General features: G+C 42.6%; 1 protein-coding gene across 1 annotated transcript in view; it reads right to left on the bottom strand.

Annotated features, from left to right (window-relative positions):
- Positions 1–7,278: 7,278 nt before the first annotated feature.
- Positions 7,279–22,534, bottom strand: part of me1 (malic enzyme 1, NADP(+)-dependent, cytosolic) — a 117,213-nt gene continuing 101,957 nt past the window's right edge. Inside the window, exons 7-14 of the mRNA XM_056286138.1 lie at positions 17,904–18,013; positions 17,172–17,269; positions 15,074–15,187; positions 13,750–13,855; positions 13,158–13,300; positions 12,027–12,200; positions 8,151–8,249; positions 7,279–7,947 (exon numbers count right to left, since the gene is read on the bottom strand). Of these exons, the coding sequence (XP_056142113.1) occupies positions 7,780–7,947; positions 8,151–8,249; positions 12,027–12,200; positions 13,158–13,300; positions 13,750–13,855; positions 15,074–15,187; positions 17,172–17,269; positions 17,904–18,013 (1,012 nt within the window). The 3' untranslated portion in view covers positions 7,279–7,779. The remainder of the gene's footprint in view (positions 7,948–8,150; positions 8,250–12,026; positions 12,201–13,157; positions 13,301–13,749; positions 13,856–15,073; positions 15,188–17,171; positions 17,270–17,903; positions 18,014–22,534) is intronic.

The raw sequence follows: 22,534 nt of genomic DNA, 5'->3' as shown, positions 1-22,534 counted from the left end.
CCACACTGCAAAAATTGTTCAGGAATGATTTGAGGAATGTGGCAAATGGTTGAGGGTGTTGCCTTGGCCTCCAAATTTCCCAGATCTCAATCCGATCGAGCATCTGTGGGATGTGCTGGAAAAAACAAGTCAGATCCATGGAGGCCCCACCTCACAACTTACAGGACTTAAAGGATCTGCTGCTAATGTGCTGGTGCCAGATACCAGATGACACCTTCAGAGGTCTTGTAGAGTCCATGCCTCGACAGGTCATAGGCCGGGAGCCAGGACCAGCCCTCAGGATGTTTTCTGCTACCTTTTTTTCACTATTATTTCTTGTTAGCCTATACCTTGGGCCATCAGAAGTTGATAACGAGCGGCCCTGTTTGGCCACAGGTAGCCAAAAACCCAATTTTTGGGCCATGTTCCTGGCGAAATTATGTACATGCAAATATTAAGGTACTACAATGGCATAAATAGTCATACAAGAATGAAATTTGGCAGAGAGTATCCTGATACATAGGGGGAAGCAGGAAAATATGATTCTGGGGCTTGTTGCAACTCAATTTTAAGATATCACCCACACCATCCCCAAAAAGACAAAAAAGGACTGTCCGCCTGACAAATTATCATCAAAATGATTATTCTTCAGCTCTTTATGGTGAATATGTATGCCTCACTTGTGTATAGACAACTTCCCTAGTTCTTAAGCTTCAAATTGAGCCCAAGATGACCTTTCTATTTCAAAAATTACTCTTGCTGTGGCCGAAAGTCTTCTCTATACCTCAAATCAGAGAACATTTAATTTTTTAGTCACTAGCATTCCAAATGGGGGTAAGTGCAATTTATTGCATTTAACAATATGTTCATATGTACTGCTTACTACTGCTATCTGAAGTGAACATGAAAAGTGAATACTAAAGAACCTGTAGGAAAACAAATGCTTTTAAATGGTGTCTCATAGGCCTATAGCAATGGGCCTATAGGTCCAAAGCAATGCACTCAAGTAGAAGCCAACCACCAATAGAGTACAGTAAACATTTTTTATTATAATAATTTTTTTTTAGAAAACAGATGGCTTTCATTTTATTAACAACAATGAAACATTAATTCCTACCCTCTTACCCCATCCCATCCCACTGTCCCCCAAAAAACTACACAAAATATAGGCAAAGCGAGAAACAACAACAGAAGAAGCCAAAAATTCACCTTAAAAAATAAAAATAATATAAAATAAATCATAATTGGTGGTTCACTGGGATAGTGCGCGTACCACAACACTAGTCCCTAACGCATCAGCATGGGTTTGAATCCGGCCCACTTCCATATGCTGCATGTCCTCCCTTCTCTCTTTCCCCACTCATGTCTCTTTCAACTGTACTATCTAATAAAGCTGAAATCCGAAAAAAATCTAAAAAAATGAAATAAAATCTAAATTGCATTTGATATCTTAATCATCCCCATATTCCTCCTCTTCTTCATCATCATCCATGTTAGTGTGTATTTCCTCAAGGTCATCTTCATCTGTCCCCTCTTCTTCCAAGACATCAACAAGGGCCTGGGGGATGACGTCACCCTCAAACCACAGAGGTTCTAGCTTGCCATCGTCATTTACATGAAACCCATGGTCCAAAGGGGATGGGACTTCTGGGTGGTTTTCATGAGCCCTTTTCCAGATTCCTACTTGGTAGTTCACTCTCTTTATGTGCTGCAAAAGGACTCGCTTGCATGGTGGAAAGGTGGAAAGGTCAATAGAGAGACCTTGTCGCAGCTCGAGGCTTGAGCCAAATATTTTCTTGACCTTGACCTCTCTTGCCTCATCAACCTGCTTAACTCGAGGACCAAAGCCATAGAGGCGACAGGTGAACTCTTCGGCACCACTGAGGACAAGCTCATCAAGCTCCCAAGAGTTCCCCACTGCAGCAAAGATCTGAATGAACTTTGAATTCTGATTCAGAATCTTGATCGGTCGCACCTTTCCTTTGCCTTTGAATGCTGAAGTGCAGTCGGCACCAGTGAAGGCATGCAAGGCCAGCAGAGCTGAAACATGTTCTTTTGAATAATTGTCAGCCAGCTGGTTGATATTGATCAGATTATTTCCCATGTCAAAGATGATGTCAACTGTGAATGATCTGGCGTAGTAGAGGAGAATGAAGAAAATGTCAGAGTCTTTTGCTCTGACTCTGACTGTTTTGATGTGAGGCATTTTGGTTTGAAATAATTTATGTAGAGGATCACCCTCACATCAGTTTCCTCATGGTTTGAACAGATCTCAGGTAGAAGTTCTTTTGATATTACTCCAGCATGACATTCTATTTTGAAAGCTTGACCAGCCTCTATGAAGATGACAGGCCTTCTGAGGATCTCTTCCATCATATCTGCAGAGCTCCAGTGCTCGAGAAGTAAATGAATGAATGATTTCTTGTTTTCATCATTTGTGAGGAAAACTTTCCAATCTGCAGGTCGATGAACATTCAGACCACTAACTATGAACCGTTCCCCACAACCTCTACGATCCCTCTCAGCTGATTTTGGTGAATGAAGACGGTCGGCATAAGTGTCTGCGCTGAATACTGTTTCAGCTGCAGCAGGTAGACATTTGAAGGTGCACTCTGATATAGTCTTCATTGTCCGGGGCACATCGTTCATGTAGAATGAGGAGTTTCCATCTTGAATGAGAGCACATTGGCTAGGAGAGGGGAGCTGTGCATTCTCAGCATCTTTGAACATGTAGTTCATCCCTTGTGCCTTGTTGGTTTTTGCAAAGAAGCCATCGATTGTTGAGATGGAATATGGCGTCAGAGTCAGGGGATAGCACATCAGGTCAGAGATGCTGATTTGTGACCTTAGTAGCTGTGATTTGATGAAAATCTGAAAGATAAATCCACTTGTAGCCTTATACTGGATTACTCTCTGGTTTGATGCCATAAGCTTCCTTTTAGGTGTTGTGGAAGACATTGTCTTGAATTTGTTTCTCTTGATAGGATTAAAAAAAGGACTTTCTTTGTAAGAAGACGATCACGGATGAACTCTTCTTTTTGAGTTTGGCCATTTTTCAGAGCATTCAGCACATCAGAGCGCACCTCTTCTGGCATAGCAGCGCCTGAAGTCAAACTTGTCAAGGGTTGAGAAGTCTCAAGCTGAAATGGGTTGATGAAACTCTGAAACGCTTCTATTGTTTGCTGCACTTGCTCCTCAGACCGATTGATTTCACGTGGTCTTAGATCGCTTTGCTGCTTCTCTGAATGCTCACCTCGGCTGCTAATCATATTCCACATGGCCTCTACAAACTCTCCTTTAGCATGGGCAGTCAGGATGTGACGTTGGCTGGCTTCATAATTGCTGGTGATTCCACAGATTCCAGCAGAGTATGTTCCAGAACCCGAGTTTGACTTAAGCCATTTCATAGCTGTCTCCTCTATTGTTTTGTCAACGTGGCAGCGGTTGCCTGGGATATGTGATCTGGCTACATTGATTGCTCCAGCGCGCAAAAGTTTCTCTGAACCGGGATGTGTTTCCTCAATGTGTTCAAGAAAGCATCCAAAGTATGTGAGGAATCTAGCATAATTCTGCTGATCTGAGCAGAAAAAGAGGTCTGGCATGATGTTTATGGCAGCTTTGTACCCATCATAGTCACTCATTTTGATTGCGCTGTTCATTGACAGGACAAGCCAGATGCAGTCCATGTATTCCATCCAAAACCGGCCAGTTTCTCCCAGCTCCCCCTTTCTCACTCTTTCTCTAAATGAATTGTATTCTGTTATGTGGTGAGATATATCAGCCGATGATAGAACTTCAGTTAGAGTAGATTCATTCGGGGTATGTTTTTCCAGAAAAAATGTACCTTCAGCTGAGACTGCTCCATGGGTTTCCAGATACTTGTCATAGAGGAGTCTTTCAAGACCTTCTAGCATCGACTTGTGCGTGTTCATAGTTCTGTCCCAATTCTTTCCATCAGTGACTCCAGCCACAGAGCCTGTGGTGATCAGTTTTGCTTCCAAAGCCACTTCGACCCATCCACTCCCTTGACAGTATCTTCGGCCTATACCTTTCAAGTAAGCTCCACAGCAATGGAATGTACCAATGAGGATGATGTGCTTTTTATATTTTTCAGGTTCATTCCATATTAGAGGGTAGGCTTTCATGCAAACACCTAGGTCAAATGTACTGATGGTGTACTCTTGTCCAGCTTCAGAGGATGCGACTTGGCTGCATCTAAGGCATTCTTGAATGGTTGTCAAGTCAGTTATGGGAGCATTGATCATGGGATAATACCCAATTGTGGTGAGGCATTTTGGAGAACGGCCAGTAACAGACACCCAACCTGACAGACCAGGGATGTGCTGATCGCCGAAGTTGATTTTACGAGCAATGACCCAAATTATATCACTATCTGATGATTTTGAGTGGTATGTGAATGTGTTATTTGAATTGGATGACTCCAAGTTAACTGGTTCAGATCGTTTCCGCTTGTAGTAAGTTGGCAACTCCTGAGCAGGACTTTTAAATGATCGTTGTTTTTTTGGAGGTTGAGTGTTCGGATTAGTGTAGGCTGACTCTTGTGTAGGCTGTGTTGTGGTCAGGGCTGCTGCATCTGCACAGGACCCTTGATCTTGCAGGTAAATGCCTACAGTGGTATGAATGGACCCTGCCCCATATACATCTGATACTAGCTGATCAAAATTGTCCCAGTCACAATGGAAGACTGCTCCATCAGGTTGTCTCTTGATAAAATCTGAGTTGCTGATTAATGAAGCACTTTCCACAATTGAATTTGCCAGAGCCGTTTCAAGTTCTATTGAGTATGTGTAGGACTCACAGTGGCCAAGTCTATTTATCAGAGCGGTGATGCTCTTGGATCGGAAGAGATGGCGTAGTGTCATACATAGTAAGATGTGTTTCTTCATCTTCCATTGACCTGCTGTAACTGCTCTGCAGCTGTCTTGAGAAATTGATGATGCCAGATTGTCCTCCCGATATGATGGCTTCCTCTCACCGCAGATTAGGTTTAAAACAAATTGGAAAACTTCAAAAGGAATCTCCTCTTTTGGGTCAGGGAGATCCTGAGCTCTAGGAGGCAAGGAGAGTGGTTCAGAATTTTTGAAGTCTTTTAGGATTTTCTTGTGAAGATCATGGCTGATCTCTTTACCCCAATCAGTAATTCCCATCTCATAAGCTGAACGCACTGTCGTCTTCATAGATTCTTGGGATGTACAAAACACTAATGTGTCTTTGTGTGGGCAAGATGAGAAGTCGATACTATCTTTGAGATCAGGACAACATTCGATTTTTAGTCTCAGGTTATGGCCTGTTATCTGAGCAGGAGCTTCTTCTCCAAATTGTCTCAAGGTTTCATTATACAAAACAGTAAGATGAGCAAGTTTCACAACCTGACCCTTTTGAATAACTTCTGTTTTTATATGAACATACACCCCATTGAAAGCTTTACCGATCATTCCCTTTGTAGTTATTTCATCCGCTGCAGCTGTAGTGTCAGGCTGAGGTGCTCGCTTTACTAAGTACTGCTTGCGACAGCAGTCATGAAATTGAGCCTCCTTAGCAAATAAATCAACTCCCTGGATTTTGCACAACAAATCTTCATCACCTAGTTCCATAGCTTTTTGCTCAATATTTTTGTATGCATTTGATTGGAATTTCTGCAAGCTATATCTATTGCCAGAAGCTTGCTTCACTGTGCCACTTTTGCAGAATATGCAATAATTTCCAAACAAAACGGAAGAATCCACATGCTCACGTGTTGGTCTAGTAGCGTATTTTTCTGCTTGACAATTTCTTGCTAAAGCACGGTTAGCATTACAGAAAAAAATGCGTCGACAGTTTTCATGATACCCACAATCAGCAGATAATTCATCAGGAATTGAGTCACAAACATCTGGCATGCCACCACAGTCAGACGTTTGTGTCAAAAGTTTGTTTTTCATGTCGTGGATTTCAGTAAATGCATTAAGTGGGTCAGCCTTAGAAGAAAAGGCTATAAACTTAACATTTACTGTCCCCTTACAACCATGCAGAATGCGATTTCCCAGAGGTGACTGGGGCGGTGGCTGTTTCTTCTGCTTTGAAGAACTCTGGCAAGGTGTCCAGTCTTCATCATCTTGTCGTCTCTTTGGCATCTTGACTGATTCATATACTGTAACAAGGCAACCATCTTAAAATCAGTATTGCAATAATGAAATAGGGAGTACTATTCAGTGTGTCAATTCACATTGATTCAAATATAATGCTTTGCATTACAATTATTTCTCTTATCACCTCAAATGTGCAGACTGATAGTATTCCAACTGTAGCTACAACACACCTCATGAATATTGCAACCTCGCTAGCTTGATTACAAAATTGTGCTTGCTAGCTAGCTAAAACTAAAGAGACTAGCTTAAATCATGTTAAGGTTGTTAAATATCAGTTTAATAAATAGTCTAATCATTGTTACAATGCTTAGTCACTGGTCTAGAACCTAATACATACCTTCAATCTGTGGTGGCCTTGTGGTATTCAGGCTGCTTCTGATACAGCCCACAGTTACCATGGCAATGGAAATTATACATATCTGCTTTTTTCATATTTGAGGTACTGTATGCCTATAGTGAAGACTTTCGGCCACAGCAAGAGTAATATTTGAGATAGAAAGGTCATCTTGGGCTCAAATTGAAGCTTAAGAACTAGGGAAGTTGTCTATATACAAGTGAGGCATACATATTCACCATAAAGTGCTGAAGAATAATCATTTTGATGATAATTTGTCAGGCGGACAGTACTTTTTTTGTCTTTTTGGGGATGGTGTGGGTGATATCTTAAAATTGAGTTGCAGCAAGCCCCAGAATCATATTTTCCTGCTTTCCCCTATGTATCAGGATACTCTCTGCCAAATTTCATTCTTGTATGACTATTTATGCCATTGTAGTACCTTAATATTTGCATGTACATAATTTCGCCAGGAACATGGCTCAAAAATTGGGTTTTTGGCCCCCTGTGTCCAAACGGGGCCGAGTTGGGGGTGCTCGCTATCAACTTCTGATGGCCCAAGGTATAGGCTAACAAGAAATAATAGTGAAAAAAAGGTAGCAGAAAACATCCTGAGGGCTGGTCCTGGCTCCTGGCCTATCAGAGATGTTTTTACGGCACAAGGGGGACCTACACAATATTAGGCAGGTGGTTTTAATGTTTGGTGATTGGTGTATATCTTCAATATATAGTACCACAACTTTATTAAAAGATACACAATCCATTCAATAGATCGAAGATAACGGTACTTGGCCAAATAACCAAACGCACTATAGGTTACATCAATGAAAATGTTTATTTTACAATATCTATTTTAGGAATTCTTTGACATAGTCATAAAATGAGTTCCATTACAGTACAGTTAAAGGTCACCTGTGAAGGATTTTCTCTAAATATATAATTGTAAAATTAACAACCATTGGCATCACTTTCTATAGATATTATCTGCTCCCCCCTAGCATAGTTTTAGAGTTCCCCAGCTTTCTGCATTTTATCAGTTGCTTATCTATTTTCTCCTGAAAGAACTGTTGGTCGGAAAAAAGAGCCCAAGAACTGCTAGCGAGGACCAAATGAAGGCATGAAACATATATCACCGCTGTTAAAGGTGACCCATTAGAAAGTGTTTTAACAACTAAGTTTTACAGCAATATATGTGAAAAAATTCAACACATAGCCTCTTTAGAGTCCCAGCATCCCTGCTGGTGAAATGTTTGTACTTCAGTAATTGCCCTTGTGCGAAGGCGAGTGCTGTTGCCTTTGTTTATCTGTCTGTCTGCATCAGAGTTTGCAGGACTGGAAGGTCATGGCATCCTCTGGCCACCGGTATGAGTCCACGGTGAACTCCTCATAGTCGGTGCTGTAGATTAGAGAGCGGATGTATGCATCCTTGTCAGCTGGCTCTGGGCGAAGTGTCGCCATTTTGTGCTCATAAGCGTACTCCATTATCTGTAAGGTGCGAGTTTTTCAAAGTTAGATCTGTGCTGTTTTCATCCCACACGGTGTAATTATTTATGAAAGAAACATAATCAAATGCATGCGTATGCTAGTGCCCCCCCCCATGCATTTTCTCCCCACACAAATGAACCTTAGCTGTCAAAACACAAGAAGTACACCTGCTGTCTATTTCAGGTGTTCATCAGGGCCCTCACCTTGACTGCCAGTTTGTGGGAGACCTCCCTGATGGAGGGGAGAGGAGGGTACAGTCTTCCTTCTGCTAGGTCCTTCTCTGTCACCAAGTCAGCAACGGCCTGTTACACAGCAAACAAAAAGTTCAGATTAACAGACACAAGTGCCTATGCATACACACACACACACACACACACACACACACACACACACACACACACACACACACACACACACACACACACACACACACACACACACACACACACACACACACACACACACAGTGTAAGCAGATCAAGAAAGACAAGTGGAGGAAGAGAGACAGAGCGAATGAGAGAAAGAATCATACATGTGCACTGCAAACGCATGCATGCATATGCTGTCTGATTGACCAGTTTCAAAATAACGACTGATGTGTCACTAAACTGTCTGTACTTCTGACATTTAGTTCCGACACCCTACTTAGAGCAACTTTGAGCCAACATCTGAAAGGTAAAGTGAACGGCTAATAAGAAGTTGTTGTTGGGGAAATTGTAGAACATATTCATATTATCACAGGTGACTGCAGGGCAGATTTTTTTTTTGACCCCCCCATTTGTACCCGTCCAATTACCCAACTTTTCCGAGCCATCCTGGTCGCTGGCTCCACCTCTCTGCCCATCCGGGGAGGGCTGCAGACTACCACATGCCTCCTCCGTTACATGTGAAGTCACCAGCCGCTTCTTTTCACCTGACAGTGAGGAGTTTCACCAGGGGGACGTAGCGCGCGGGAGGATCACGCCCCCCCCCCGAACAGGCACCACGACCGACCAGAGGAGGCGCTAGTGCAGCGACCAGGACACACACCCGCATCCGTCTTCCCACCCCACAGACACGGCCAATTGTGTCTGTAGGGACGCCCGACCAAGCCGGAGGTAACACGGGGATTCGAACAAGCAATCCCCGTGTTGGTAGGCAACGGAATAGACCGCTACGCTACCCGGACACCCCTGCAGGGCAGATTTTTAATCATTTCCCCCAACCCAAATTCAACCTTCAGAAATGCCATACTTGGAAACGAAACCATCAGTTCTGAAGCTCACCTTGAATTTTTGCCAGATGTAGAAATGGTACACAGAGGAGGAGGGAATTGGAGAAAGTTTGCAAACAAGTCTTTGGAGACAGGTTATAAAAATGTGTATGCAGCAAAAAGGGCACTTTTATTACATCAATACACAATTCACTAACATTTCACACAGACTGAGCAACACTGATATTGGTACATCATCTGTTTATCATTCACACGCTTTCTCTTCTTGTTCTTTCTACTAATACTTTATATTGCCTTTTTCTCCTGCCTACCCTCGGCAATATTCTTCTGTACTTGGCATAGAAAGACTTTGTGTCTTGTGTGCAATGTTTTGAGGTCTGAAAGTCATATTTTGCTCATTTTATTCAAGGATCTTGTTTTATATTACAGCTGCCATGTTCTCATGCTATGTCATATACTTAACAAAACATATCTGCAAGCATTACATTTTCGTATTACAGAGACCTACACAAAGTGATTAGTTAGTCTGACAATCTAATCACTGAAGGAGTTTGTGGGTGGTCAGGTAATACTAATTATTTGCAAAAAATGTTGACCAGACAAATATTTTGTCATTGCTTTCAATTCTAGTGGTGTGCAACTATTTTCCCTCGAGGTAATCCCATGCAAAATGTTTTATAATCTCTGTTGGTGTTTTTCTTCTTGGTAAGTGTGCACTCCAGTTAAGAGCACACTTACTACACTGCTGTTCATATTCACTTTACTATTCAGCCGCAAAAGTACGATTTAAATGGCTTATTACATTTTCAAATTTAAGCAAAACCCCCTGTAACCCTCTTATAATATGTATAGTGATATTGAAATGATATGCATAGTGTGTGTTTGTGTGTGTGTGTGTGTGTCAGTCTCTGCCTCTCATTGTGCTTTTACATTTTTTTTACCCCCCCCCCCCAGTTGTATCCGGCCAATTACCCCACTTTTCCAAGCCGTCCCGGTCGCTGCAGACTACCACACGCCTCCTCCGATACATGTGGAGTCGCCAGCCACTTCTTTTCACCTGACAGTGAGGAGTTTCACCAGGGGGATGTAGTACGTGGGAGGATCACGCTATTCCTCCCCAGTTCCCCCTCTCCCCAGAACAGGTGCCCCGACCAACCAGAGGAGGCGCTAGTGCAGCAACCAGGACACATACCCACATCCGGCTTACCACCCACAGACACGGCCAATTGTATCTGTAGGGACGCCCAACCAAGCTGGAGGTAACACGGGGATTTGAGCCAGCGATCCCTGTGTTGGTAGGCAACGGAATAGACCGCTACTCTAACCGGACGCCAGTCACAACGTATAATTTTAAGTAAATGACTGAGTTATACATTCAATGTGATACTTCTGTCTTTATGTTCTTGATCAAACCTTGACCTAAATGCTAAATTCTGAATGACTGGAGAATACTAATTATTAATATTAATGGTTATGATATTAATGGTTATGGCCCAATGACTGCTGGGATAGGCTCCAGCATCCCGTGACCCTGGTTGGGATAAGTGGCTTGGATAATGGTTGGATGGATGGTTATGATATTAATTTTAAGCTGGACTGGCAGGTCTGTCTTCCTATTTGGGGATTGTTCTTTTCACGTCGCATGGTTTCATCGGGAAAAAAAATAGGATTCATGTCCAGTGCCTGCCTTTTCAAAGGGATCTTATTGTTTCAAGATGGAGCCTACTTCAATGCACGTGTGTGAGAGATTGCATCACAAATGAGCCATCTTGTTATGGACTGCATAACACCGTGTTTGACTCAGAACAATTTCTGCTGTTGAGAGGTGTATATTTACCGACAAAGCTATAATGCTGTGTTGCCAAATTGTGCTGGCACAGTTATTGGACTGCATGTTATGTTCGCCTCAGTACAATTTCTACTGTCGGGAATTGCAGATTACTTGCTAAACAAATTCTTTGCCAGCTGTTTCATCTGGGTAGTCTAAATAGCATTCTCACTCAAAACACAAACCCTCGACATTGCAGCTCAACCATTTTGCATTTAAAATTGGACATTGGTCTCCAGCTGTTACTATACAACGCTTGGTCTTGTTTCCTAATGCCAAACCCCAGATAACTAGGCAGGAATGCTGGATACAGCGCGCACAAATAGTGTGGAAAGATTTGTATATTTGGTAAAGAACATGAACACAGAGACAGTGTTGTTATTGCTGGTTGCCAACTCCACTTCAAAATCTCAAATCACTGCATGCACTCGCAACATGCAAGCATTGCAAATTAGTGAAGTGTTTTTTTAAGGGATTATTTTATTTATTTATTATACGAGATGGCTGATTTTGTGTTTCGATGTACTCGGCTTAGTCGTTGTTTTACTTAAAGGATTGTAGTAACAGCAACAAAATACAATTAAATGTAGCAACTGATATTTGTAAGTTCTGATACCTACCGTTTTTGAGTAATGTTAAATGATTTAATTTGGAATATGAAACGTTGTCCAAGTGAGTACAAAATAAAGAGGAAATTGAGTATGTAATCAATCAGAAAAGTTAACTTATAAACAATGTGTTTTGTATACAAAATAGATTTGACTTATTCGAACACAAATGACTGGCTGGGAATACTTGAATCTTGAAGAGTTGACAATACTCAGATTGATTGTTTTTAAAACTAAAATGATTTGAGTAAACTGAACTCAGCGGATCTTAAGGAAGCACTAGGCCAAACACTTGGACACACAGTATGAAGCTGAGATGCTAGTATTTGCAGCCAGTATAAGTATAGGGAGCAAGACTGTATGTGTGTGCATATGCATGTTATATTTTTATATTTGAGCAAGAATAAAATTTTTTGTATGTCTGTCTTACCTCTGCTGTGGTGAGGAAGATTTCATCAGTAATATGACGAATGCCACAAGCCGTGATGCCCAGGCCCACACTGGGGAAGATATAGGCATTGTTCCCCTGTCCAGGGTAGAACTTCCTGCCATCCGGCAGGGTCACAGGGTCAAATGGACTCCCACTAGCAAAGATGCCCCGGCCCTGCAAGCATGAAAGTCACATGCAGAGTGTGGTATAGCATATACTAGATTGCGTGTCACACACAATCTGTGGACCAAAAAAAAATAAATGGAAAATGTTGCACCATGTGCAAAATAGTTTATTAGTTTATCTGTTAACGGGAAACTTTGCTTTGCAGCTTTATCGCCAGATATTTGTCCTTTAGTCATGCTCACTACAGGACGGCACCAATTCATTGTGTGTCGCTGGGGAGCGCTGTGTGGATAAGTCGAACATTTACCTGCTGATCAGGGATTTAAATTTAATGAAAAATATGTTTCCCTTGGTCACATCTCCACAAGGAGAGAACAAGGCACATCAGGCTGGAGACCAACTTCAGACGGGAAGAATCGGTAATGATTGCCTAAAAGGGATCTTTCATTTAGATTGTGGTAATTGTAAAAAGTGAAGTACAAAAATGAAAAATTGGCTGACCGAAATGTAACAGCAGAGGATGTGATGGATGAAGACATCTTTCACAATATTTAGTTTAGTATTATAGAGTTTACTGAAGCCAGAGTACCCTGAAGAGGGATTAGGTGAAATGGAGTGACAGGATGAGCATGGTGGGGTTGGATCCCAGGCCATAGTGTTCACAATGAATTCTGGGTATTGTAGGGATGGCTGAATTTAGTCAGAATGTGACTGCAAGCAGAAAAATGGCATTTTCTCTACTGGAAGAAGGTGTACTTGAATTATTTTTGCTTCTTTAAACTCGAGCAACATTTAAGATTGACACAATATTCACAACAATAATTAAGTTTCCCTTTAAAGTCAAATGACTCTTTAAATAATGATGGGCAGCTACCATTTAGTTATGAGACACTCACTCATAATTCATGCAAAATCTACTGATGTCAGATGACCATCAACTGATAGCTATTTGAGTGTTGAAGCATGCCAAATAGTCAGGTAGTGTATAAGAACTCAGGTGCCTACCTCTGTGATTGTGTAACACTGTTCAGCAGTGCATTCGGCTTTGCTGGTCGGGTTGCTGAGGGCAAAGATGATTGGTCGTTCATTAAAGGAAGCCATATCCCTGATAATCTGTTCTGTGAAGGCCCCAGCAATGGCTGCCACACCTAAGATAGAAATCCATCAGTACACAATGCAGGTTTGTGACTTTGAAATTGCCTATGAAGACGCTGTATCGCCCAAGGACACGGACTGAATCAACAATGTTAACAATCATTCTTCAAACTCTAGGGCTGGTTTAGTGTCTGAAGGCGAACTATCAAAACAACTTCTGTGGCCCTAAAAAACTATGCCACAGCTTTGCAACACACATTGGTAGCTTTCCACTTTTCTACTTTGGTGTGTCTCACCCCAGCAATCAGTGATGGATTGCAATCTCTTTTCAATTGCATGGCCATTACATTTTCCTTGCTCTTGCTCTTCATCTTTCACTTCCTCCTTTCATAACAATATTGAATCCATCTAATGATGTTAATAGGCTGACATACCAGTTAACAATGTGAGAAAAGGAAAAAAACAGCCTTTGTTCTGAATTAAACTGTAATTGCTATTTTACCAATGATTGCTGTAGGTTTGAGGTCCTGAACCGCATCTTCCAATTTTTTCATCTGCGGGTGCTCATGAGCAAACCTCTTCTTCTCTGCAGTGAGGTGGTCTCGACCCTATGGAGTGTCAATGTGTATTCGCCATATGAATTCATACATGGGGTTAGGCAAGGAAGAAAAAAACCCAAAAGGATGATAATCAAGTAGAGAAGAGGAAGGAGCAATGAATAAAAGAAAGAACAGAAGAAGGAAGACTGGTGGTAAAGAGCCCAAAGGCAACCATCTCCTACATATTCAATTTACATGTCATTGACATACACAATGCAGAGTCAATTTTTTTTCTTTTTTTTGTGTGGAATTTTCCCCCTTTTTTTCCCCAGTTGTATCTGGCCAATTACCCTACTTTCCAAGCTGTCACGGTCGCTGCTCCACCCCCTCTGCCGATCCGGGGAGGGCTGCAGACTACCACATGCCTCCTGCGATACATGTGGAGTCACCAGCTGCTTCTTTTCACCTGACAGTGAGGAGTTTCACCAGAGGGACGTAGCGCGCGGGAGGATCACGCTATTCCTCCCCAGTTCCCCCTCCCCCCTGAACAGACACCCAGACGAACCAGAGGAGGCGCTAGTGCAGTGACCAGGACATGTACCCACATCTGGCTTCTCACCCGCAGACACGGCCAATTGTTTCTGTAGGGACACCAAGCTGGAGGTAACACGAGGATTCGAACCGGCAATCCCCGTGTTAGTAGGCAACGGAATAGACTGCCACACTACCCGGACGCCTGCAGGGTCTACTTTTGAAGAGCTGGGTACTACTCAGGTCTGAAGCTTACATTATCTTCTACACCCTTCATCATCCTCTGCATATGTCAGTTATCTGGTAAACATTATAAACACCACTATAATTCAGCTGCTTACAGCTTAAAGGATTACATCATCCATAGATGAAAGCATCGCCTGACAACGGTGGATGCACTAGAGCTAAATGCAGTGAAAAGCATCTTTTGAAAATTTGTTGAACCATCGCAAACATAATGCTTTAAATGGTGTTAATGCTTTTGACAAAGTCCATAGATTAACTACTGTAAAGGCTAACTAATACTATATGTGTGGATTCATCACCACGCTGGCATTTGCCTCCACACATTGTATTGGAATAAATCTGTCCAGTCCTATGCATGTCCGTCTCAAAGATTTTCACCATGCGTCAAAGGGACTTCAAACGTTGCGTTCAGTCTGGTCAGCAGTTGTGCATGCGGTTACATTTGCATGCCCGTGTCACTGTGCATGTGTGTGCGTGTGTACAGTACAAATGCAATGTACAGGGAGTTACCTTCACAATGAGACCCTTTGAGTCAACCATCCAGATCTTTTTCAGACACTCCTCCTTAGGAAGCCCCTCCTTCTCCATTGCCATGGTGATCAGTTCAGCTATCCCCATTGCTGCCTGGGTGAAGGAAAAATTAAGGTTTGAAGGAGGAGGAAGAGAGCCGCTGTAAGAGTGTCTCAATATACCTCCATACTTTGGTATCTTGACATGACAACCTGTATCTAGGAGCAGTCAGACTGTAAAAAAACATCTAGGCCTAATGACTGATTTAGAAGACCAGATCACAGAATAAATACAAAACCCCAGTGGCACCCCACCACAGATGCTATCTACCTATCTATCTATCTATCTATCTATCTATCTATCTATCTATCTATCTATCTATCTATCTATCTATCTATCTATCCAATCAATATTATATATATATACACTACCGTTCAAAAGTTTGGGATCACCCAAACAATTTCCTGTTTTCCATGAAAAGTCACACTTATTCACCACCATATGTTGTGAAATGAATAGAAAATAGAGTCAAGACATTGACAAGGTTAGAAATAATGATTTTTATTTGAAATAAGATTTTTTTTACATCAAACTTTGCTTTCGTTAAAGAATCCTCCATTTGCAGCAATTACAGCATTGCAGACCTTTGGCATTCTAGCTGTTAATTTGTTGAGGTAATCTGGAGAAATTGCACCCCACGCTTCCAGAAGCAGCTCCCACAAGTTGGATTGGTTGGATGGGCACTTCTTTGAGCAGATTGAGTTTCTGGAGCATCACATTTGTGGGGTCAATTAAACGCTCAAAATGGCCAGAAAAAGAGAACTTTCATCTGAAACTCGACAGTCTATTCTTGTTCTTAGAAATGAAGGCTATTCCATGCGAGAAATTGCTAAGAAATTGAAGATTTCCTACACCGGTGTGTACTACTCCCTTCAGAGGACAGCACAAACAGGCTCTAACAGGTACTATTTAATGAAGATGCCAGTTGGGGACCTGTGAGGCGTCTGTTTCTCAAACTAGAGACTCTAATGTACTTATCTTCTTGCTCAGTTGTGCAACGCGGCCTCCCACTTCTTTTTCTACTCTGGTTAGAGCCTGTTTGTGCTGTCCTCTGAAGGGAGTAGTACACACCGGTGTAGGAAATCTTCAATTTCTTAGCAATTTCTCGCATGGAATAGCCTTCATTTCTAAGAACAAGAATAGACTGTCGAGTTTCAGATGAAAGTTCTCTTTTTCTGGCCATTTTGAGCGTTTAATTGACCCCACAAATGTGATGCTCCAGAAACTCAATCTGCTCAAAGAAGTGCCCATCCAACCAATCCAACTTGTGGGAGCTGCTTCTGGAAGCGTGGGGTGCAATTTCTCCAGATTACCTCAACAAATTAACAGCTAGAATGCCAAAGGTCTGCAATGCTGTAATTGCTGCAAATGGAGGATTCTTTGACGAAAGCAAAGTTTGATGTAAAAAAAATCTTATTTCAAATACAAATCATTATTTCTAACCTTGTCAATGTCTTGACTCTATTTTCTATTCATTTCACAACATATGGTGGTGAATAAGTGTGACTTTTCATGGAAAACACACAATTGTTTGGGTGATCCCAAACTTTTGAACGGTAGTGTATATATATATATATATATATATATATATATATATATATATATATATATATATATATATATATATATATATATCCAATCAATCAATCAAGCCATCCATCCATCTATCTGTCTACCTATCTAGGGATATGTGGGTCACAATCCAAACAACAGATTACATGATCAAATGGTAAATGGCAGCAAAGTACTGTATTGTTACAAATTGGTACTTTACTCAAAATTAGGAAGTCATGTTTTGAAGTACTCAGAGTGGAATTATGTCAGCAGTAGTATAAGTGCTATAAGTTTAGTGACTGATGTCAAATAAATCAAACCAAAGCAAATACACAGTACATATTAAGTCAACGATGCATCGAATGATGCTCTTGAGTCAACGATGCATTGGATAAAAATTACTTTTTTGTTTGCAATCGCTGTCAGCAATTAAGTCCAGCTTACGCGAGTCCATTTTATAGACTAAAATTGTCGCTATACTTACCTCTCCTGCACCTTGGAACAGGATGGTATGGTCAGACATTTTGCTCTTTGTTATGCAGAGAGCAGCGAGGAGCCCCGCCACCGCCACTGCGGCTGTGCCTGTGCAAGAGGAAAGACTTGCATTAAGACTTTATTCTACTCTTTATTCTACAATCATCAGCATCCCTCATAGGACCCTCGTCATTATTGTTATCGTTGCGGGTGACAAGTGACTTTTGAAGCACAGAGAAAATGAGATGGAGAGGAATGACAGACACAGAGGAGATTATTTTCTTTCCTTTTATGATTTATCAGAGAAAGCCTTGAGAAATGGCATGTGTGAGACTCAGAGACACAAAAGCTCCTGCTGAGAAAAAAGTGTAGCGTTGATGAATGTGTCTGTTGGAATTCTTGGGCTTGTGTGTGTGTGTGTGTGTGTGTGTGTGTGTGTGTGTGTGTGTGTGTGTGTGTGTGTGTGTGTTAGTATCGCTATCTGCATAACAAGTGGGAGAGTAGGTAAGATATTGTTGGCTCCTTTAGTCAGAAGCAGGCATTAAAAGAAAAGTCTTGTGTGTTTCTTTGCTTCTCGATAAGAATACTGACTTCACCGTTGCAGAAAGGGATGAATGAAAAAAGTTATCATTACAATCTACATAAGTGAATGATGGAAGAACTGATGATAAATGTAAAATCCTATTGATGGGCAGACAAGAGGTGTGTAGGTGTGTTTTTTAGCAAACATAAGGCGAGTTACCTTGGATATCGTCATTGAACATGCAGTACTTGTTGCGGTACTTGCTCAGCAGACGGAAAGCATTGACATTGGCAAAGTCCTCAAACTGAATGAGACAATCCATTCCATATCTGTAGACAAGGGAACAGTGCTTAATCAGGCAAAGAAAGAAACAAAGCTAAATCAAAGACCCCAAGAGGACAGATGTCACTGAAATAGAGATGATGACGGAAACTTAAAATTCAAAGACGATGAGCAATTCAATCCAGTTTGTGAACATGGAGACGGACACACACAAATAAGCCATTATGCATGCACACAAACAAACAAACACACACAGCTCTGCTCCCAAAGCCCTCTCCGAGCCAGATGCCTGCAAGAAAATCGAGCTGAGAAATCAGTCCTGAGGGTGGCACTCTCCTACTATTTTAAGGAGCATAGCAGGAGAGCTGAAATGGGCAACAATGTTCCCTTTCTGTGCACATTCGGCACCTTTAGAGCATACTTGATCATGACAAGAAGCCATCTGATTCAGTCACATTCCCTCCCAGGGGAAGAAATAAACCAGACTTGAATTTAAACCACTGGATGTTTTATTCTTTCTTAAAAGTTTCATTTGAAAAGCCGACACCTGTTGCCCACTTTATGACACAGCAGCTGATGATGCCTTTCACTGCAGTAGGTCAAACCTCCACCAAGCAGAAACATTCAGTCCCTGAACTCGATGGAAATGAACACACGGCCCACCCAGTCTCCCAGTAAACCAGTGGTGTTTTCTTTTACAGCCTGGTCCTCAGACCACCTATCCCATTCGGTCGACACTGCAACACAGGAGTCCGTGCCAATAACCCTCTGTGAAAACATCGCACAATGAGATAAGTGCAGCATTACGAGTCTGTTTGTTAGTCTTAACATGGGCGACTGCTGCAACTGGGCTCCTTCCCCAGAACCAGTGACTTAGAGCCATCACATGTTTCTCTCTTTTCAGCTATATGAAGTAACGGTACAGTCTGCTGACAAGTTGGTCAAGAAACAATAGTTCGCTTACAAAATATCAATCTATTTCTATGGGAAGGTACTGACGCATTATCAGTGTGGCCTACTGACAGGGTTTTCTACAGTACAATAACTACTTTTGTTCAGGAGGCTCCTCAGCTGCTATAAATGTCTGGGAATCGATTCAAATGAGCTGTCGAACCTTTCTTAAGTCAAAGACCAGTCTTGCATAGAAACAATAGGAGGAGAGGGTGAGGTTGACTTGAGCCTCTAATGAAAACACCAGGAATTGAGTTTCAATCGCCTAGTGGAGGAGGAAATTGGGGACAGGCCAAGCAAACACAGTAACTAGTCCAAAGAACCCCAGCAGCCAAAGGACTGTCAATCATATGGCCAAGCGGTAGAGATGACGAGGACAGGTGTTTTGAAATCCTCTCACATATTTTTTTTTCCTCAGTGTAGGTTGCTGGTTGTCCCTTTTTTTGTTTGAGTATTGTTTTGTTTTTTTGCTTTCCTTCAGCGTTCTCTCTGTCTCTCTTTCCCTTTCGCTCTTCGCAGTCTTTCCATCATGTGCCAGTCCATCCAGCATGTGGAAAAGAGTCCTCCTTCAGACTCTTACATCTTATTCTACAAATCACTAAATTTGTTTCCCAGTTGTAAGCATGGCTGCGGTATTGCTTGAGTCTTCTGTGGCAAAAACATCAAGCAGTAGAGCAGGAGAAGACGGAAGAAGGCCATAAAGAAGCGGAGAATGCAAAGAGAGAACCGAGTTCAGAGAATATAAAAGTTGTATGTCGTAATGAGCGAATGCCATGTTGTCGACCGCCTCGTGCGTTTTAGCCCTCTTCTGCCACACTGTTAGACAGCGGATACCTCATGCAGTGACTGCCTGCTTGCAGCCAACACAGCAGTTGCGTTGGAGGGAGAAATGTGTTTTCTATCAGGCAGGGAGAAGCACTAAAGCATGAGCGAGGCTGTGACGACGAAGAATAATGAAACCAAGAGGGGAACCATAAAATTTTCATTGTGTCGAGCGTTGGGAGACGGGCGACAGGCGAGGATGGATGTTGCCCTGCCTGCCGCCGGCACAGCGCCCTCTTGTATGGTGTGGTTTGGTGTGTGCCTCGCTCCCAGAGAGGTCAGCTCAGTTCAGGCAGAACTGAGTCGCCCGTGTCCTCAATCCAAAGGTGGAGATTTGGAGGCGGCACCTAGTGGCCCTGTGGTCTGAAGCAGAGGACAGTCAAGTGAACTCACCATCCAGCAAGGAGATGCAGAATATGAGCTGCGGATGATGAGAGATAACAACAGTATGCTATTACAGAAGTAATTCGTGAACATTTATTTTTACCTTTTTTGGTGAAGAACTGCATACAGAATGACGTTGGTAGGTATTCAGTCTGATCTGAACACAATTTCAATGATAATGAGAGTTTTAGAATGGTCAGAAACTCTTGACGAGGATAGGAGAATGAGTCGTGAACACATGCATAGTTATGGGCATCCACTGACCATAAACTGGAGTACGTTATTTGTGGCTATGCTGGGGGAAGTGGGGGGCGAGGAAAGACTGGAACATCTTTCCATCTCGGAACCAAAGTACTGGTCCACTGCCATGGCCAATAAAGATAGGGGGTGTGTTTCTAACAATGTATGTGGGTTTGTGTTGGTGTGTGTGAGAGAGAGAGAGTGGGTGAGAGCGAGGTTGAGAAAGAGGGCGAGGGTGAGAGGGAGAGCGAGAGATATTGAGAATGAGGGTGAGTGAGAGGGTGAGAGGGCAAGGGAGCGAGGGGGGGAGGGAGAGAGAGAGAGAGAGAGTGTTAATACTCTTATTAACCCAGTTCACTGTCACCTGCTTTGGCAACATTGTAATGAATGCAGTTGTGCCAATAAAGCATTATTGAATTGAATTGAATTGAATTGAACTGAATTGAAATTGAGAGAGAAGGAGAGAGAGAGAGAGAGAGAGAGAGAGAGAGAGAGAGAGAGAGAGAGAGAGAGAGAGAGAGAGAGAGAGAGAGAGAGAGAGAGAGAGAGGACAAGACTAAAGCTCCTCTGTGGAGGCCGTTTGTGTTCATGTTCCCCGCTCTGCTTGTATCTGTTCTCTGTTGTCTTTCCTAGATGACCTTCTGAATGGAACCTAAAATCCCACAATGCACCTCTTTACCAGCTGTACCCCCCACCCACCCCCAGACAAAAGGGCTGGATTTGCCTTTGTACGTAGCCTGGACTGCCCTGGTCAGAGAAAGAGAGAGAACGATTTCAACAGAAAGACAAACAGAAACAGCTAGAAAGAGAGAATGCGAGACAAAGGGTAAAGAATAGTGAGTGAGACAGAAAGAGATGGATAGGGAGTAAAAGGTGCTGAGAGGACGGCCTTTCTCCAGCTGTAAATCAGGCCTCAGTGGGACGAGAATTCTGAGTTATGGTGGAGAGGACACAATGGCTTTTACGGAAAAAGAAACTATCCGTCCATGCGGTCTTTGATTTGGCAGAGACCACCTTCCTTCTCCCTGGTCCAACGCTTTGTCAACAGCAGCGTGTCTAACCTGACAGCTCCAGGACGGGGAGGGCCTGGCTAGGAAAACACTCTGTCCGTCACTGGGATGAGAGGACAGGGTGGAAATTGCATCGCTGCACCTGCTAATGAAGGTCATACATACTGTAAAACCATTGGACTCTGCCATGATGCCTCATTGTTTTCACAAGCCATGGGACCAGAACCCTTACACACTTGATTTGACAGCAAAAATAAAAATTGGGGTGATGACAGCATATAATTGTGGGACACAAAATATCCGAGAGGCTCTGTGTGGGCCGGTGAAGAGGAGGACTGCAATGGGAAAGCAGGGAGGTCTTGCTCATCTAAAGTTACGGAATTGTTCTTTGTTCGCTGAATTTTATGTTCCCCAAAGAATTAAAGCTTGACTAATTAGGCGGTCCTTCATTCTGTTAGTCAGTCCATAAGGCAGCCAGTCAGTCAGTCACTCCCTCACTGACTCGCTCTCCTGATGTTAATAAATCTAATCATTCCAAAGCAGGTCCTGTCATTATCTACTGTATCCCCATACAGTAGACTTCCAGAAGATGGGAAACAATCAGACATGGAGTGAAGATGTAACCGATAGCACACCTTTTCCTCCAACCGTTTAAGCCATCTGAGAGACAACACCCGCACAATACAGGGCTCCTTTGTTCTCCCATGATTTATACCTCATCTCAATAATACCGCTGCAATAGCTTGCCAACCTGGAAAAGTACTTTAGCGCAATGCTTTTTGATGTGAGGGGCATGTGAATGATTTTTACTGCTCAGCTTCCCTCATACAGTGATTATAAATGCTTGTGACGTTACTTCTGATACTGTGAACAGGAATGTGAGATGTGAGATGACAGGCGCTTGCCCATATGGAGGATTACTCAGACTTGCTCTGTTTCGTCTGGGTCTCCGTGTGGGATAAGAGAGAGAGAGAGACCCAGCTCCTTCACGAAACCTAATCTGGTTTCATCATAGGCCAGTCAATATCCGAACCAGTTTTTGGCATCTTTATGGAAGCGTCTTCTCCCTCCGCCACTGAGGGAGCTACTAGAGGCAGAGGAGAAGGCATGAAGCCGTTCTTTTTAACCAGAGTTCATTCACAGGAGCCACTGAGGACCACC

This window comes from Lampris incognitus, chromosome 9 (assembly GCF_029633865.1).
Source record: "Lampris incognitus isolate fLamInc1 chromosome 9, fLamInc1.hap2, whole genome shotgun sequence".
In the NCBI taxonomy this organism is placed as follows: Eukaryota; Metazoa; Chordata; class Actinopteri; order Lampriformes; family Lampridae; genus Lampris; species Lampris incognitus.
The sequence above is the reverse complement of the archived record's forward strand: the minus strand, read 5'-3'. Positions and strand labels throughout refer to the sequence as shown.